The sequence below is a fragment of the Stegodyphus dumicola genome, chromosome 1, assembly GCF_044657685.1.
Source record: "Stegodyphus dumicola isolate Sdum_Otavi_A_Nest chromosome 1, ASM4465768v1".
Lineage (NCBI taxonomy): Eukaryota > Metazoa > Arthropoda > Arachnida > Araneae > Eresidae > Stegodyphus > Stegodyphus dumicola.
The window spans coordinates 3,784,934-3,804,453 of record NC_140768.1 but is presented as its reverse complement, the minus strand read 5'-3'; the positions used below and the strand labels follow the sequence as shown (position 1 = coordinate 3,804,453).

Sequence of the window (19,520 nt, the reverse complement as noted above, 5' to 3'; positions counted from 1 at the left end):
TCTAAACTGCTAATTCAGCTGCACACAACAAATCCGGGCCTAGAACATAAATATAATTTGAAGGGTGTCGAAATGACTCTGCATGCTCGCAGAGACTGCATATTCGCTACTCGCACTGACTCTGTATACTCGCTCAATGACTCTGCATACGCAGCATAAACTCGGAAATAACTCTGCTAACTACTCCTCCAGAACTCTTGAAACGCAGCTTAAATACTGCTTCTGAACACACTTAGATTTTGCATACTACGTTGTAAGGATTATGTTAATTTTATTAACAGTTAAATTTTAAGTTAAAGTTTCTTTCCTGTCAATTTCTTAACTTCAACTTACTACTTCTGGCCAGAACGTAATTTTAGAATCACGTTTGAATACATAATGAGTAAGAGCGGTTTTTAAGCGCGAAGTTCTTTGGTTGTAGCGAGAGAGTGTGTGTGTGTGTGTGATTATAGCAAAGCCTCGAGGACTATCTGCCTAAAGGGAGGGACGCCTTCGTGGAGGACTTTCAAAGGGAAACTGGCTCGTATACACGTTACACATAGGGAAAACCACGAAAACGCCCATGCAGCCAGCCCGGTCGCGGGATTCGAACTTCGGACCGAACTACCAGTGTTCAGCGACTTTACCGTTTGGCCGCTGGTGGGCCTGTAGCGAGAGAGAATCAGAGTTTCTGATTTACGCGCGTCTGCCTTTTGGCCACTCTCTCTCTCTCCCAAAGCTGTTATTAAAGCTCGCCCGTATTCAGAGCCTTGATAGCTTCGTCTATATTTCTTTAGTTAATCTTAGTTTTAGTTTAATTCTTAGTCTCTTAAGTTCAAGCCCAAGCGTCGGCTTTGGTTGTACAGTTCAAGGCGGAGTTTTGTTAAATCTTATTGGAATAATAAAGGGTTAGTTACCCTTCCATCTTGTTGTTTCTTGTCACATGAACTTAAGCGATTATTCGCTATCTAGTTCTTAAGTTTCGTCACTTTCTACAGTAACTGAGATTTACACAGTGAAAATCTTACAACGTCATTAAAATTTACATTCCGACAGGAAACTAGAATCAGGAGGGAAAGTAAAGTCAAACTGAAAATAATTGGTTAGGAAAAAATGAAATCTTTACAGTATTTATAAGTTTAATAATTAGAAAATTACATGCGTTTAGTTACATAAGTTTAATAATTAGAAAATTACATATTATTTTGATGTTTAAATAATTAAAAAATTCCATGTGTATACAGATATTTTATTATGTAAATCTTATATTCTTTTCAGGCCGATATTTCTGGGTTTTTGATGGCAACCAGTTCACGCCTGATAGTCCATTCCCTTTGACTCATTTGGGCTTGCCATCTGATCTAGATAAGGTGGATGCTGCACTGGTCTGGGCAAAAAATGGAAAGACTTACTTTTTTAGTGGTAATCTATACTGGAAGTACGACGAAAAGGCTCAGCAGATGGAACGGGGGTACCCACAGAGGATGCAGAGGTGGAGAGGCCTCGTTTCAAATCTTGATGCAGCATTCACATGGATAGATGGTAAGGATCTGGTGCATAAATTTGAAAGCATTTGGCAAGTTACTTTAAAATTAAATAGTTGCAAGTTACATTTGTAAAAGGCATTTTTTCTATGTTATAGATGATATAACAAATATAATATCATATAACAAATATAATTTCATATAACATATAGCAAATATAAAAGCCACATTATAACTTTGAAAGAGAATTGTTGACATACTTGAAGTCAACAACTGATAAAATGAAAATTCAGATTCCTTTTGATTTTAGAATCGATTTTTTTTCGTGATGTCTGTACGTCTGTATGTACGTATATATGTATCTCCCCTAATTCAAAAATAGTAGCCTTAGAACATTGAAATTTTGTTACGAGACTGCTATAATGTGTAGTGGTACACCTCTCGTTTTGATTAAATTCGGCTCCACCATTCGGTATATATATATATAGATATCCACTCTGTTAGCCGGCTCGTTGAAATCAGTTTTTTATTCTTACATGTTGGTAAATTGGGCATTTTTTTTTTTTTTCTTTAAAAGTGACTAATTATGTTGTGCACCAACTTCAGTGTCTTTTTGACGAGTAGGACTCATAAGTTAAATTTCAATTTTGTGTTCAATTCAAAAATCCGTCTTCCTGTCCGCTGGCTGAATTGCTTGTTTTTGTGTAGAAACTCTGATTTTAATTGATATTTTTTTTTTTTTTTTTTTTTATAATTTATCTGATGTTCTATGTTTTTCTGTACTTTACAATTTTTAATGAAGATGTTTCGAGTTTTTATGTATTTTAGCCTTGCTGTAAAGTAAGAACTGAATTAATTGAACGAGAAGCATATCTCTAATGAAATTAGAGGAAGTAGTTTAAATGAAATGCAGAAAAAAATGTGTTTAATTGAATAGGTCGGACAACGAAGTCATGTGGTCCACATCAGATTTTTCAATATTTGGTATTCATTTGTTTAAATTTAAATCACTTCGTTCAGAAACATTCAACCTGTTTCTTATTTTCCGTAGTAAGTTAGTAACTTGACTAAATCTTGCTTCGACTAGGTAAGAACAGGGAAAAGTCAATAATGTTAGTCCGGCAAATAACTTTTATTTTGGAATATTTCTCTCGAATGACTTTTAAATTCTAAAAGTTTGCGTACCCATGTGTTTTGAACAACATTTGACTTATTTGCATGACAAAGCATAGCAATAAACAACTAGTAAGCAATTTTGTTAATACACTTTTATAATCTTGATTAATGCCGATCAAATGTCGATGCTTGTTCAACCGAAACTCCTCTAAAATTCCATCGATCATCAGGGGGATCGACACCGACTCCACTGGGAAACCATGATCTATATTTTCCGCAACAGTTGTAAGGTCGTTCTCTGTTTTTCTACATAAACGAAATTATATCCTACAGTGAGCCTAGAAAATTCTCGCACAGGCGTGTGAAGCAACGCCTTCTCCGGCAATCGAACCACGAACCTCTGGAATACGCGCCCAGCGTACAGACCACTACACTACGAAGGCACGCTAAGAAGGCGGGAGAAATACCTTATATACTCCCCCTTTAAGAAATACCTTTTAGAGGGCGACTGGGGTTTTTAGGGGACCCAATCGCCAAATCCTGGGTGTGGAGAATCATCATCCACCACCCTTTTTGTTCGTGCGCCACTGTAGTGACATTAGGTATTTTTGGAAGCAGGCAAGATTTAAAAAAAAAATAAATAAATAAAATAAAAATATGCCACGCCTTCGCCGGGAAACGAACCGCGCATCTCTGGAATACGCGCCCAGCGTACAGACCACCACACCACAAAGGCACGCTAAGAAGGCGGGAGAAATACCTTATATCCTTTATTAATTCAAAATAGTTAACAGAAAGGCACGATCTTCGTGCGTTACAATGACACCGTCAAACTTGTAGTGAAAGTAAAATCGTAGAATATCATTCAAGTAAAAATCTAAAATAAGCACTGCTGGATAGCACGTAAGTTACGCCTAACAGGTGGACTCACAAAAACCTAACAGGCGTGATGATAATTCCGATATGGCCAAGAGGGTTACTAGCGTAACAGCGAAACAACAACGAAACGTGCGCTGGGTAGCGAAAACACGCTCTGAATAAACTCAGAGATCCACCCTTTTAAATATGCACTTCACTTAACTTAAATTTACATCCTGGCGAGAGAATGTGAGGGGAAGTTGAGAAGTTCAGAAAAGGTATCAAACTTAAAATAAATTTGCTATGCAAAATAAAGGAAAACCTACGCAGTTTATACAGTATATTCAATATTGGATTCTGCATGATGTTGGTTACATTTACTATACTTAGGATGACATACATGCCAATTAATAACCGAGAGAAAAAAATTTAAAGGAGCAGATTTTTAAATTAAGTTATCAACTTATGAGTTTTAGAATGCATAACTTTCAAATTGTCTTCTGCAGTATTTAAAACAGCATAATAAATTTTGAAAAAAATTAAAGGAGCAGATTTTTAAATTGAGTTATCAACTTGAGTTTTAGAATCCATAGCTTTCAAATTGTCTTCTGCAGTATTTAAAACAACATAATAAATTTTGAAAAAAATTAAAGGAGCAGATTTTTAAATTAAGTTATCAACTTGAGTTTTAGAATCCATAGCTTTCAAATTGTCTTCTGAAGTATTTAAAACAGCATCAGCTGCCAGGCAGAGCCAATCAGCTGCCAGGCAGAGCCCAGCAAGTGAGAGAGACGACAGCTGCATGTTAGCCTCAGAGGAGGCAGGTTGTAATTTAATTATGTTGTAGGAGCGAGGTAGTGTTCCGAGTTTACCATTATTCTTTGAACGTTAATTTTTAATAAATGTTTGTTTCGTTTTCTTTATGATGTATTATTCATCCGTAAAGCCATTACAATGGGCTTTATTGTAAAACTCCTATACGGAGTTCTGTTGAACTTTAGAGTTGGAATAATAAAGGGTTATTTCACTCTTCTCACTTGTTGTTTTCTACCTCACGAACTCAGACGATTATTCGCTTACTAGTCCTTAAGATTCTTCACATTCAACTGTAACTTAGAAGCACACAGTGGAGAATCTTACAACTTGTTTAAAATTAGGAGTTTCAAGCTTTTTAAAATTTATAATGGTCGTGAAAATATTTACTATTAATTTGCAATTATATAAAACATTATCCTATTCATGTGAATTCTAAGCAGAATTTTTTTTTTTTAATCATTTTCCTTTCTTTCTTTTTATGATTACATAAATTCCTAAGTGCTCCCTCTTCTGTTAGAAAGGAGTTGAATAAAAACTTTGTAAGACGGGAAAATATCACTTTCCTCTCCCATCGTCCGTGCTGAGCTACGTAAGTAGGATTAAGCGAAGTTTATTTCGTTACACGTTTTATCCACACGTTTTCTCTACTTTCATCTTTATGCTATAGCTTCATGAACAAAAATAAGTAGAATTCATAAGCTATATAAGCAGATTCATTCAAATCCATTCCGTAAAGCAATAATTTCTATAGCTGTAATATGAACATTTCAGCTCTTTAATGACCAGTTATACGATTCTGAAATATATGATGTGGACACCACATGACTCAAACCATCTTCATTAAAAACTGTAAAATGCAGAAAAATCTTAATCACCCAAATACAGTTTTTTTTTTTTTTTTTTTACAATTAAAATTAGAGTTTCTGCTCAAAAACAAGCAATTCGGCCCGCGGACAGAAAGGCAAAATAATTGGTGCACAAAACTGAAAGATAACTTTCGGTCACACTGGGCAAACAGTCACTTAAGTTGGTGCACCAAATAACTTAATTCACTATTCTACCATTATTCAAATGTAAACAAATGGCGGCCTAGTTAGGCAATTTTATCAAGCAAACCTGGGAAATGTGAAACTATTACCTCGTGGCTCTTCATTACCAGAGTAATTCTTATCAGTACATTAACGGAACTAAAGATGCAGTAGTTTAGTTATTTTTGATAGCTTCACGCCTCAATTATCTATCATTTAGTGTAAAATGCTGATTATCTTTTCTATTATTATCATTTCATAGCTCTATTGTAATCATCGTATTCTAATCATTATACTGTAAGATTCTGTACTGTGTACTTTTAAGTTAAAGTTGAAGAATTTTAAGAACTGATAAGCGACTTATCGTTTGAGTTCATGAGACAGTAAATAAAGCTTGAGAAGGGTTAAAGACCTTTTATTATTCCATATCAAAGTTTAACAGAACTCCGTCTTGGAGTTTTACAATAAAGCCGCCACTCGGGTTTGAACTCAAAAACAGAGAAATTAACTTAACTAATCTTAACTAAAAAGATATAGCCGAAGCTATTAAGATTCTAGCCGAGTTGATCCCTTAAAGCTGAATAACGGCGAAGTTAACAAGGGCCTAAAGTGCGGCCGAGCGTAATAATAGCTTAAGAGAGAGTAGCCTAAAAAGGAGGACGCGTGCTAGCCAGAATCACTGATTCTCTCTAACTCAGTAGAACTTCGCGGTTAAACACTTCTTCTCAATTTGCATTCAAACGCGATTCTAAAAATACGTTCTGGCCGGAAGTTGTAAGTTGAAATTCAGGAAGACAGGAAAGGAACTTAAAACTTAACTGTTAAAGAAATTAACATAATTCTTACAATACATTATATCATTAGTATCATAAGTATGGATTCCTGTTACCTTACGCTTTTTAGCTATTTAAATATAGCTTATTTAATGTGCTATAGTTTTACATAATAATTAATACACATATATTATTATTCCATACGCATGAACAGATTACATTTCTATTTCCCTTTCTTATTTTAATTTAGATAGAAGACGTTCAAATTTACTTATTGTAAGATCAAAAGTTGTAACAAAATTAAGTAACAAAATTGTTAGATCAAAAGTTGTAACAAAAGTAAGAGCATATTAAACTGTTACTTAGAGATTAACTTAGCTAACAAACAGAACATACTAATTTCCCAACAAAGTAATTTCATATATAGAGTAGATTTAATATACATCCTTTGTCAGAAAAGTTCCAGGACTTTTTTTATTTCTTAGTTTGCAGCACTAAAAAAGGAACAAATGTTGTTTTTATGTTACCTGGTATGTATGTTACCTGGTATTGAAAAAATGTATTGTCTAGAATACCTGCACTAATAATAAAGTGATAAGTGATAAGTGACGGTGGACGTGGGCACTGTCCCTTTGCCGTAAAGATTAATCAGTACAGCACCACGTCCACCCTTATCTAAAGTTGGCTAGAGATTGCATATAGGTACATATAGAACATAATAATTATTCCTGTAATTACGCAAATGAACTTGGGAGAGTTTTCATGCAGGGCTAGTACATATGCACTACATGTGTGCAGAAATAATTACAAAAGTAATGCTTATTATTACATTAATTACCTTCTTTCTTTCAGGTAAAACGTACTTTTTTAAAGGCAAGAAGTTTTGGCGCTTCAACAATGCTAATGTAAGTGTGGATGCAAACTTTCCTCTACCTTCAGCCCCATACTGGTTTGGGTGCTCTTCTTGAGTTATTCGAAACTGGAAAATGACGCGTTGAGACTCGTGATTCTGTCTGATTTGTTTTCAATAAAATGATTCTGAATTTCTGATAATGAGTAACGAACAGATTCCTGCGTTTTTCAAAACTGAGCTGAACAGCAGGTGAAAAACAGGAGCTATAAAACAGTAGACTATTTATTCAAAATGATAGCAAATAACAGATTTTTAAAAAAAATAAATATTTTGTAACATCTAAATGTAAAAGTCTCTTCGAGTTACTTTACTGTTAAGTAGCATACACACACACACATATCGATATATCTTTCCAAATATATATGACGCAACTTCCATTTTGTTTCTGTCAGTTGCATGAAAAAGTGTCCCCATATGCATTTAAATTTCCTTCCCTCAGTTGACGTCAAAGAAGGACAGGTCTTACTTCAAGTGGGGCAGTAAAAACTTTGGGAGCCGTGGGTGCAATAAAAATTACTTTAAACATCTAAATATTTCTGTTTCCGTTTTTCAAATTACAAATACTTTCGCAACTTTACGTTTAATTTTGTAATGTCTTAGAAACACTTAACTGTTTTTATTCGGAATATATGAATAGAAATAAAATTATGCAATCTAGATACAATCTTGTCATGCGACCAGATGATTAACCAGCTCATATTTTGTTTCGATCCTGGAACAATATCAATAGTTTTCTGGGCGGGGTCTTCTAAGACAAAACGTCGGTGTTTTCGTGTGATGATCCTTTCCGGTGATGGATAGTTATGTCATATTCTTGGATTCTCCGTATAGATCTGGCTTTCGGGATTCTTGAAATTCAAAAGCCAGGTCAACTATGCAGAAACTTAGAGCATAAAATTGAACTATGTTGTAAAAATTACCGTAATTTCCGGAAGAAAGGCCGCATCAGTGTAAACACCGCACTCGAGAAAAATGGCGGGAAAAAAATTAAAATTACACAGAAACGCCGCATCAGCGTAAACGCCGCAATAGATTAAATTGTGCGTGACATCGTCGTGGGCCGTATAGATGCAAAAACTCAACCTAAGTCCTGATATATGACATACCAGTTAAGAAAAATGCATGAAATGAAACCATAACTCAAAAATAAATTAAAGGTAAGAAATGTATAGCTTCTGTGCCGTTTAGAGACATTTTCAAAAATTTTCCGCTCCCTTCTTACTTAAAAACTATCCAACAAGTACTTGTACCCAAACTGATGGGATCTGTATTTGGCAGAATGCTAAGAAAAATCCATTCCTGAAGGGGAAATACGTCAGAGTTCGTTATTGCGAGGCAGGTGGAGTCGTGTCCGCCTTTGAAAAAAATTGCAGAAAAGGCAGGGGTGGGGAGAGGATGGGTCCTGGAAGATTCGTCGAATAGCAGAGGAGAGAGACTATTCAAACTGATGAGAATGTTGATTTGAAAGGGGGAAGAATGTTATTGTTCTGAGATCTCGTTTAGGGTGAATAAGGCATGTAGGTCCGTTCAAGGGAAAGAATGTAAACAAAATAACGTTCGCAAAAAGCAACTGAGTGGTCTTTTGTGTGGGAATAGCACCAGTCTATGCACAATGACAAGGCCATCCAAACTGTGTACAATGACCATCGTAGGAAATATTTTATTTTTAGTCCACCTAAACGCCGCATGGGTAGAAACGCCGCACCCGCTGAAAATTTAAGTTTTAAACACGTAAACGCCGCGGCGTTTCTTCTGGAAATTACGGTATCTGGAATTTTATGCCAGTATTGAAAGAAACAATCAATCTGGTAAGAAATGGCTGCGACTTGTTTTGAAAATGAGGCGTAAAAGGCGAAGATATTCCGTTTGGCATCAGTTACCATTATTGGCGACATTATCGCCTGAGGCGGCAAAACAGAAAAGTACCTAGTATACGTCTCTTATTAAGCATATATTAATATTACACAGTGTTTGTAGTGTACAACTCAGTGTACGTAGTAAAAATAAAAATGTATGCAAAGCTATAAATTTATGAAAATATTGAATACAGGTGCTTTATTTTTGCTTCATATTCCTTGAAATTTGCGTATATATATATACGTATGTAATATAAATAATATTACATTTCATAGATTCTTAATATACAGAGCCGTTGAAGCCCCGTCTTCAACGCCTGGGGCTTATTTAAAGTAAAAATTATGAAATTAAGTACATAAAATACTATTTTAAAGTATAATTTTTCAAAAAATTTCAATCGGGGATGGGAGTTTCCTCTCTCCTCCATCGCGACCTAGAAAACAACAGGGGCACCGTCCGCAAAAGATCACCACACAGACACCATCGCAGCTTGCGACAGCTCCGCACGCATCCTAGATTAAAAAGACCTTTCTTTGTTCCTGGTTAAAAGCATTTGTCCACCCCTGCTGTATGGGCTATGAACAGAAAGTAGATCCAAATCAGCATAAAAATATCTGCTCCATACAAATCACAAATACCATTAATTTAAGGGGTGTCAGAAACCCCTATACCGACAATGTTAAATTGGCCATTTTCGATGTACCTTTTCTCAAAATCTGCTGTAGATACACGCTTGAAGTTTTTGGTGTAATTAAAGTATACTTATCTGATTATACTGAAATGAGCGTTTTAAGTATTTTGAATTTTAGAGTAATTTACAGAATATTTTGTTAGGTATAGTAAAATTTAGCACACAAAAAATTTGTAATTCTTTTTTTAATAAATTTATCACAAAAAGCTCATTTCAGTAAATATTAGGAAGCCTAATAAATAAGCCATAGAAATTTTAGATACCTGTGAGCAGTAGTGTCCTGAAAAAAGGTACATCGAATATAAAAAAGTCACCATTGGGGGGGGGGAGCGTTTTTATGTAAAAATCCTCATTTATCAAAGCATTCGATGACAAATTAAAATTAGATTTTTTACAGTTCTAATTTCCATAGCGATTAAAGAATGGTATTTTTAGAAACATAAAAGTGTAAAGAATTTGAAAATGCAAAAATCCGAATCACCATTTTTTGAAGATTTTTTTGGATTAAAATGACTCCGCTTAGATATGTCCTGTTTATACTTACAGTTTCAAATGGAAGAGTTCTTAGGTTTTTTCCATTTAATGCCCAAGATCGTGAGTGTATAAGGTTTTTGGCTAAAGTGTAGAATCGCCCACTTATTTGATTGGCGCTTTTTACAAGAGTAAGAAGAATTGGATTTTTTTGTCAATTTTCTTTGACTTTTTAACTGAAAATAGGTCAATGTGTACATGGATAAAGTCGAGGCAGTGCCCAATGCCATTTTTGTGCAATTCTGGGATGTTTTTTTACGTGAAAATAGGTCGATGTGTACATGGATACCGAGTATGTGCAATTCTTAAAAACGCGCCAAGCAGTAGGCGATTCTGCACTTTCCCCAGGTTTTTTTTCTCTCTCCTTTCTGCATGCCTCCGTGGTGTAACGGTAGCACACTCGGCTCGTATTCGAGAGGTCCAGGGTTCGAGTCCCGGTGAGGGCAATGCACATTTTTCATGTACTCTTGTTTCAAAATAACCTAATGACTCTACAGTGGCTCCCGAATTAAAATGTGGTGGATGATGATTCTTCACAACCAGGATTGTGCGATTGGGTCCCCTAATCCCCAGTCGCCCTTAAAAGAGGGTTTTAAAACGTGGGGATTAAAAATACACACTCTGTTCGCCAGCGGATGAGCGGATAAAATCGCTGAACACACTTAGTTCACCTTATTTTCTTATACCGAGGGAACAATCTGGCTAGACTGGTGTTTTCATAGCTTTCTGTAAGTGTAATATTAATATCAGATAGTTTCTCTTAGAAAATACTCCGAGAAAGCATTCCACTAAATTGGTAAATAGCCCTTGTGTGTACTGGCATATACAAACAGCGTAAACATAAGTAAATGTGTCGGTTTGACGTATTTTTCAAATTTTTATGACGTAATTTTACTCGTAGGAGGAATATAGCATTAACATTTTACTGAAAGAGAAAATGCGAGGTTTTCGTTAGCATTTTACATGATTTACGCATTAATAATGAAAAGAAATAAATAACTATTGTAGAAGTATTAATACTCAGCGAATATTATAAATGGGATTTTCTTCACGAGGAAAACGTCTGTAGCGTAATTACAAACTATTTTATTTTAATCAAATTCTGTTTGGCAACTGTCTGAAAGTCGTGAGTTGAACGTTGGCTAGCGATGTTTTTCATTTTCCAGAGACAAATGACTTAATTTCATCAGCAAAGTAATAAAAAAGTAGGTGCAATTTAAATAAATAAAATCATCCTAATAATTATTTTTATTTCTTAATCCTTAAAGTCAATAATGATACTAAAATAGTTGCTTACTTTTTGCTCGATTATAAAATTTTTGTTTTTATTTAAAAGTGATTTTAGATTACACTTAAATTCAAGAAGTTTTTTTAATTAAGGATAATTAATAAATCGTTAATTCATTATCGATTTATCGTATTGTATTCATACTCATTACGTTAATGAATTTTGATTATTTTAAGTGTAATTTATTTAATGCTTTACATAAATAGTATTTTCATTTAGCTCTATATAATTAAAGAAACGTTTATTTTTTATTTTATGCGAATGTATGCAATAAATACATAAATGGTAATAAGATACAAGTGCATTCGATATTTACACCATATACATAAGAATTAAACATAATGAAAGCTAAAATAAAGAAAAGGTTCATTTATAATATCATGAAAAGATGCAAAAGAAATATAAGTGAAATTGTTATACGAAAGTAAAGTGCAAAATACGTCACTTGATAGTTTCTTTTCCTTCTTCTATATCTTCTCTTGATTTCTTTATAAAAGTCATGTTTTCAAACGCGTATATTAACTACCAAGACAATACACTGGTGTGCAAAAATTAAGGACGAGACGGTTTTTTCAATATAACTTTGTACAAAAGCTTTCCAAATCAACACATTTAATACCGTAAAATCCCCAATACGCAAGGACATGAGTAATGTAAGCAACACTTACTAAAAGAGAAATCAGAGGGATAAAAAGAAGCTTTATTGAAAATGTAGCATGGAGCGCAATGCGACTGAAGGCCGAAACATCCCTGTGATGGGTGTCCAGCAAGAAACATCCGGTCTTTAATAGGGGATATGATCTCCCCTGACTGCTAGGCAGGTTTCACAGCTTCTGCCCATGCTGAGAATGAGGGTGTCAATGAGTTGTTGAGGCATTGCTGCCCATTCGTCTTGCAGCGCCAATCGAAGCTCCGGAATCGTTACTGGTGGTAAGGTACGAGCTGCCAAGCGTCTGCCTAGAAAATCCCATACATGCTCGATGGGATTGAGATCCGGAGATCGTGCCGGCCAATCCATACGTTCAATATCCTCACTCTCTAAGAGCTGTTCGGCAGCTACTGTGCGATGACATGGTGCATTGTCGTCCATGAAAAGGAACTGCGGACCAATAGCGCCTCTAAAAAGACGCACATATGGAAGAAGAATCTCGTTACAATAACGGGTCCCGTTGACTGAACCTGAGTCGAAGATGTGAAGGTCTGTACGACTACCAAGCATGATGCCTCCCCAAACGAGAACACCGCCACCTCCATACCTGTCCCTTTCAATGATGTTCGAGGGATGATTGCGGCTTCCCCGCTCTGTCCAGATGAGTATGCGATGAGAATCGCTACTCAGACTGAATCTACGCTCATCTGTAAAGAGTACTCGTCCTCATTCATTGTCTCTCCAATTCCGGTGTTCCCGGCACCACAGAGAACGCCTTCTCCGATGGGCAGGCGTTAGAGGTACACACCGTACAGGGAGTCGTGCAAAGAGACCACCACCGTGCAGTCTTCTGGCCACGGTAAAACGCGATATCGGTCGTCCAGTCGCCTGTGTCGTGTGTCTAGAAATTTCTCCCGCTGTCTGCCGCCTGTTTCTTCTGGCCTGTAAGGCGATATACCGGTCATCTGCGGGTGTGGTTCCTCGTGGACGACCACTACTAAACTCCCGAATAGCTGTTCCTGTAGTTTGAAATTGTCTCCAAAGTCGTGAAACGATGCTGTAAGCAATTCCGAACTCTGCAGCCACACTTGTCACACTGCGGCCTTCCTCCAACTTCCCAATGATTCGACCTCGGGTAAAAGCATCCAAATGTCGTCTAACAGATTGGTTATTCGCCATTTCTCGCTGAGGCAGCAATTCGGTGTGATTTTAACTGCTATACGGCGTACAATCTCTTTGCCAGAAATACTGATCTTACACCGACAACATGCTTTATACTACTCAGACACTCCCCCATTACGTCTACCTGCATATCTGCGCATGTGCTACCGTACATCACCTTACTTAATCTCCTGATTGGTCTTTCTGTCCGCTCTGTCTCTTCGTTCAGCTCATATAAGTTTTCGACTTCGTCCTTAATTTTTGCACACCAGTGTATGTTAACTAAACTGGAAGTCTGTGGAGCCACAAAGCCCACTAGTGGCCGAATTGTTAAAACTGCGATGCTTAAAATTATTTCGGGAGTAGAGGTCCTGTATGCTGTACTCCCGATGACTGAATGCATTGGCTATGTCAGATTTTCATGCTTTTCCCCATGTGTGGTATTAGAGGTCATTTTCCTTTAGTACTTCATGAAGATATTCCTCTCCACAGACTTTCCCATAATATGTTTTGGTTTAATCCTAGTACACGGTACACACGAAATTTGGCGACATTAGGGATGAGTAGTAAACGCGATATTTATGATGAGCAATAAACGCGTCATTTTGGTGTTGGCGACATTTTGGTGTTGGCGTTTTCAAAATCGCGCCAAGGGCGGATACTAGGGTTTTACCACCACCCAACCGGTACATGGGCGGGGACTGGGTTAGCGTCACTGACTGCTATGCTGAAGGGCCCGGTTTCGAATCATGGATGTTTATAAGTGTATAGTGTCTGTGCGGCACGGGAGCATTCTAAATATGGGGGGAGCCGAAAGTCCTCTCGACAGGTTAGTGGTAGGGGAAGAGGGATGGGAGACCCTTGGACCCGCCATCCCTCCGGCGTGCTCTCTATCAAAATTGGGGGCAGAACTCAGTTAAATCGCACTGTCGCCTGTAAGCTGCTCAAGGCTGTTGCCAACGACAGGCGTAAACTTGCGTTCCTTACCACGAAGAATTTCGGGGACTTGGTCTGACTAAATGGGTCAGGCAAGTGAGCTTAGCAGCAGCAACAACAACAACAGGGTTTTACTTGTGCTTTATCATAGCTAAATAATCCAATCATATGAAGTCTGAACTACTGAATCTTTTTAAGCAGTTTGGGATCGATTTCAATTTATAATCTGTGAATTAGAACTGTGAAGTTTCGAATTCAGTTACAGGATTTTATTTTTCAGTTGTTATTTCTTACATTTCATTATTTATCTAATCGCGCTAGTCACTCGAATGTCAAAAGAAGATGCAGAGCTCTTAATGCGGAAGTGCTTATTTATTGCTGCGTCTGTTATTTGCGTTACTGATTATGTAAATTACCTACTAACTGCTACTGTATGAAATAAAGTTTAAGAGCAAGTAGATTTGCAACGGGTAGAGCTACCACTACTAATACGCATTCCGTTACTATTTGTATTTTGAGTTCTGTGACGGTGCAAATTTATCTGAAAACATTTGCAACCTAACCAGTGTAACATTTTCGATGCTGCGCAGGTTAATGACTGAATATTTTATGTTACTATTGATAACAACATCTACCCAAATGGAATGAACTAAAAACTGTTAATGGAATGAAAACTGTACTAAAAAATACCTCCTTGAAAACTAAGCAAGCTATCTTTAGTTATCATGATCGTTATGTTAAGGGAATTTAGAGGTATTTTCGACTTTTGAATGTTTCGGAACATAATCGCATTGCGAGTCAAGAAACATATATATTCTAACAATTTGTGAAAATAAATCATTTCTATATGTCCCATGTAACTGTGATAGCATTTGAAATTACAAAATGGAATGCTGATAAGAAACCAATAATGCGAAAACAAATACATAGGGTGTTTGCACATTTTTAGAACAGTTTCGATAAGGAATTTAAAAATAAATAAATAAATAAATAAAAGCAAATAATTTTGGAATAAAAATTTCTGGCAACAGCTTTTTATTAGAAATAAATATCGTCTGCGACTTTCATATTTATTCGTCTTTTCAAAACGTCGCATGTAAACTAGCTGCTGGGGATAGAAAGATATGTTTTTGCGCTTTCCGAAGAGAAATATTTTTATTCCATAATTAAAAAATATTGGTAAATGCGTGGTATTAAAATTCCTAAGTGCAAAATAAGTAATAACATTATTAATCAGAAATGAAAACACGCCAATCCTTACCTTCTACATGAAAAGAAGACTCGGAATACACGAAAAAGGTACGTACTTTTCCTTGTTCTTTTAATCGTTGGTAACAAAAGAAAATCCGCGGACGCAGAAATCGATCACAAAGTCTTTAAACACATCTGTAGCAACATTAAATAAAATTATAAACTAAGATTTGCAACTTAAAGAAGATAAAAATGTAATGTTCACCAGATTTTGCTTAGGCATGTGGCTCAACGCTAGAACCCTATATGAAGTGTGTGTAGCAGGATGTAAATGGGTACTTACTTATTATCCGGTTGACCTTGGCGGAAATTTCGGGAAACGTTGCCAATCGCGAATCGCTACTGCGAAATTCTAAAGGGTACAGTCATCTATAATTGGTGCTAAATCGCTCTAGTTGGCCGATCAACGGGACAATACGTAAGTGTCGATAAATGGAAATATATTATGACCCTTGATGAAGCAGGAGATTACCTAAATGACTGCAACAAAAAATGTCTATTTATTATCAAAAACAAGGCGAAAAATTACAAATTTGGTTCCAGCAATTCAAAGAAAGTTTCAGTAAGGGGTTTATTATTGTCGCAGAATTTCTCTTGTAGAGGAATATTAAAAATAAGAAAAGTGGGAAAAATGTTAAAATCAGCTCAGCATTCCATCAAGAGAAAGTTTTAGGTCCGATATTGACAGAAGAAATTCTACTTTTTCATCCCAATGATTTTAAAAGAATGACACTTCATAAATACAAAGCAACAAGTCATATTTCGAAAAGTACCGTTGCACTTCTTGAAAAAATTAAGGCTATAAGCCTTATTGCACAAGGTACATTCCGGCATCTTCGAACAAATCATCGAATTCTCTTTCAACTTCACCAACAGTGTTACTCTGATCCATAAATTGATATCATCTCCCATTCCTGCTAGATTGTTAGATAAAACTATATTTTAAAATTACTTTTGAATTACGTCTGGTTTAATTTCAATCTGTGCTTTTATTATCCATTAACAACCTATTTCTATACTGGCATGACGCATATGGCCTTCTTTTGCAAATGGTTTTTCACCTTCTAACATCCACGTATTCCACTGTCGTTTTACAATTTCTTTGAATGATTTGTTGACACACATATCTAACTGCTGAACTAATGGCGTTAACCCGTCTAGAATGACTGCTATGCCTGTATTACACTCTTTCAACAATCTCTTTATATTATCCGTTGGATAGGATCTGAATATGTCCTAAACTAAAAGACTTTCTTGATTCTTTTAGGCAACAGCGCTACTTTTGCCAAACATTTCTTATTCCATAGTGTCAAACCTTATCGTCCATCCATCCTTTCTCGCCAGCATGAATGAAAACACTATTTGGGGAAATACATTTCGGCATCGTCTTTTTAAAATAATAATAATAATAATAATAAATAAATAAATAAATAAATAAATAACTATGGGTTTTAAATTTTTACCGTCCTCTAAGCGCGTAGGCACTGCAGTGTGGTGAAATATTTTGTTACCTGTTGTTCTAATATGAACCTATTTTGTTCCTTTTACATACATCGCCTTTTTATTTCCTATCATATCAGACATTGCTGGAGTTTCATCCATATTTCCAGTATGTGACACTACATAATGTTTTTGTCTCCGTAGGTCAGTAACCTACTTCTGGAAACTTATCAATTATAAACTTGTCAATGTTGTCCAAATTTTGAAGCCTTTACCTGAGAAAAAAATTATTCCAGTCCAACTCAAAGTTGTTTTAAAGTTTTTCCTTTCATTTGCATTCTCTTTGCCCCGCTTTAAGACAAATGAACGTACGCAGTTTCTTGTCTGGAAAAATCTCCTATTCACAGCTAGCACCCAGTTCACAACAACTTTTTTCTAGGGGTGTCCGCCGATAACATCGCGGCAAAATCATCGCGAGCGAAAACGTCGCGGAGAAAACAACGCGAGGCGAAAACGTCGTGCTACAAAACATCGAGGGAGAAAACATCGCATAGAGAAAACATCACAGTTCTAAAACATCGTGGTACAAAATATCGTCGTCGAAAATAAAGCGGTTCAAAAACTTCGCAGTTTAAAAGCATCGCGGTAAAAAATAAAGTATCGACAAATCATCGCAGGACGATAACATCGCAGACCTGCTTTTTTCAGGCTTTAATAATTGTAAATGGATATTCCCATAATGATTTGTGATCGCGAGATGGAAAGAAAGATAACTTTTACTTTCATATTTTTTATTAACTAATAAATTTTTGCTGAAAAAGTAAGAAGGAAACTTAATACTTAAGAGTAAACTGAAGCAGAACAAGAAATAATTTTCATAATAAGAGTGTTAGATTGACAAAAGTGAAGAAAACAATCTCATAATTAGCAATTTTTTATGGATAAGGTCATGCAGTTACCTAGCTTCCTTCTTCTAAACATTTTTAGATTATACTTTTAGTGAAAATATACCAGTAAAACCTTTATAAAAATGATTTATTAATGACCTTTGTTAGTTAACTATGTCGGTTTAAAATTCTATTAAATGCTATAAGTTGCTTTAATTTTCTATGCTTAAATTTCCTTCTTACTTTTTCAGATAAAATTTATTAGTTAATAAAAAATACGAAAGTAAAGATTATCCTTCTTTCCATCTTGCGCTCACAAATCATTATGGAAATATCCATTTACAATTATTAAAGCTTGAAAAAAGCATGCCTACGATGTTATCGTCCTGCGATGATTTGTCAATACTTTATTTTTTACCGCGATATTTTCGACGACGATGTTTTTAAACTGCGAAGTTTTTGAACCGCTTTATTTTCGATGACGATATTTTGTATCACGATGTTTTAGAACTGCGATGTTTTCTCTTTGCGATGTTTTCTCCCACGATGTTTTGTATCACGACGTTTTCGCCTTGCGTTGTTTTCTCCGCGACGTTTTCGTCCGCGATGTTTTTGGCGCGATGTTTTCGGCTGTAACCTTTTCTAGGATAGGCTATTGCGTTACTCCTTAATTCAAAGCACGTTTATTCTTTAGCATAATAATTATTGTGATTTCATTTCCCTTTCATTCATGTATGGAACTTTCACTAACACCAAATATTCTTGCTGCAACACGATTTTAATGTTCTGCAAATTAAATGACTTGCATTTGAAACCAGTACTGTGTTTGTTTCGTTTGGCAGGAGCCATTTTTGCTACTAAAAGGAACAATGGATCAACTGTGTTTCAACTAAAGCAAATGTAGTTTACTAAAGCTTTCGATAATCACAACTTCAACCATTGTTAAAAACACCGGGAAAACATCTTCGAATGAATGACTTCAAAAGATCAAAGCATCGCGTATGTATCTTTCAGATTTCCTCGTAAAGAAAAGAGTGCGCATTTTGCAGCGAATGTACCTGAAAATAAAAAAATGTAGTTTCGCGTTATGCACCGGAAGATACGGTACATAACTTTTCAACGCATTTCTGTATTCGCTGGCCTTTTCGGTATGGTTTGTTGTGCCTTTGGTCTCCTGAAAAGAGCTTTTAAGTGCAAACCTCTCACCATTGATGGTCTCTAGAAAGTAGTGGAAGAGGAAAATTGGAAATTTTACAAAAAACCATTCTATCGTGGAAATCACCATGCAGACTTATGGGATCTAAACTCTCTTTGGACACATAAACTAATCTACGTCTTACTAATGAACCTGGCGACTTCTCGCGCATGAGTGAAACAATACCAGCACAGAAGAAGGTGAAAATAATCCTTTATTATTTTCAACTATGGAACAGAAATGCACGTACTGCGTGCTTTACAATAACATCGACAACTTGCGGTGGAACTTCAGCGTTCTTACATAAATAATTTCAAGACTTTAAAAAGAGTAGTGCTGGCACTAGCACCTTAAGCTACGGCTAACTGGGTTGACTCGATAACCTACCAGGCGTGATAATTATTCAAATGGCAATCAGCAATTCGCGTAACAGCAAGGCCAGAAACGAAATATGCGCTGGCTAGCGAAAACACTCTGAATAAACGCCAAGATTCACCCGTTTAAATACTCATTTCACTTAACTTTAAATTAGCATCCTGGCGGGGAAATGCGAGGGGAAGTTGAGAAGATCAGGAGAATCAATAAAAATTTGAATAATTGATTATTTGAACTAAGGGAAACCCTACAGACTTTTAGTCCAGAAAAAGTGCTATCAGATTGAACATTT

The 19,520-nt window shown here is 36.0% G+C and overlaps 2 protein-coding genes across 4 annotated transcripts in view; both read left to right on the top strand.

Moving 5' to 3' along the window:
* The window catches only part of LOC118192175 (matrix metalloproteinase-14-like), a 40,712-nt gene extending 33,454 nt beyond the window's left edge, over window positions 1–7,258 (top strand). Inside the window, exons 8-9 of the mRNA XM_035363076.2 lie at window positions 1,258–1,521; window positions 6,907–7,258. Coding sequence (XP_035218967.2) covers window positions 1,258–1,521; window positions 6,907–7,022 — 380 coding nt within the window. The 3' untranslated portion in view covers window positions 7,023–7,258. The remainder of the gene's footprint in view (window positions 1–1,257; window positions 1,522–6,906) is intronic.
* A 3,918-nt stretch (window positions 7,259–11,176) lies between these two features.
* Window positions 11,177–19,520, top strand: part of LOC118192176 (uncharacterized) — a 31,895-nt gene continuing 23,551 nt past the window's right edge. For 2 of the 3 annotated variants that reach the window (XM_035363079.2, XM_035363078.2), the window contains exon 1: window positions 15,198–15,379. In XM_035363079.2, coding sequence (XP_035218970.1) covers window positions 15,349–15,379 — 31 coding nt within the window. In that variant the 5' untranslated portion in view covers window positions 15,198–15,348. Of the gene's footprint in view, window positions 11,252–15,197; window positions 15,380–19,520 lie in introns of those variants that run through there. The other variant, XM_035363077.2, reaches the window with a different exon arrangement.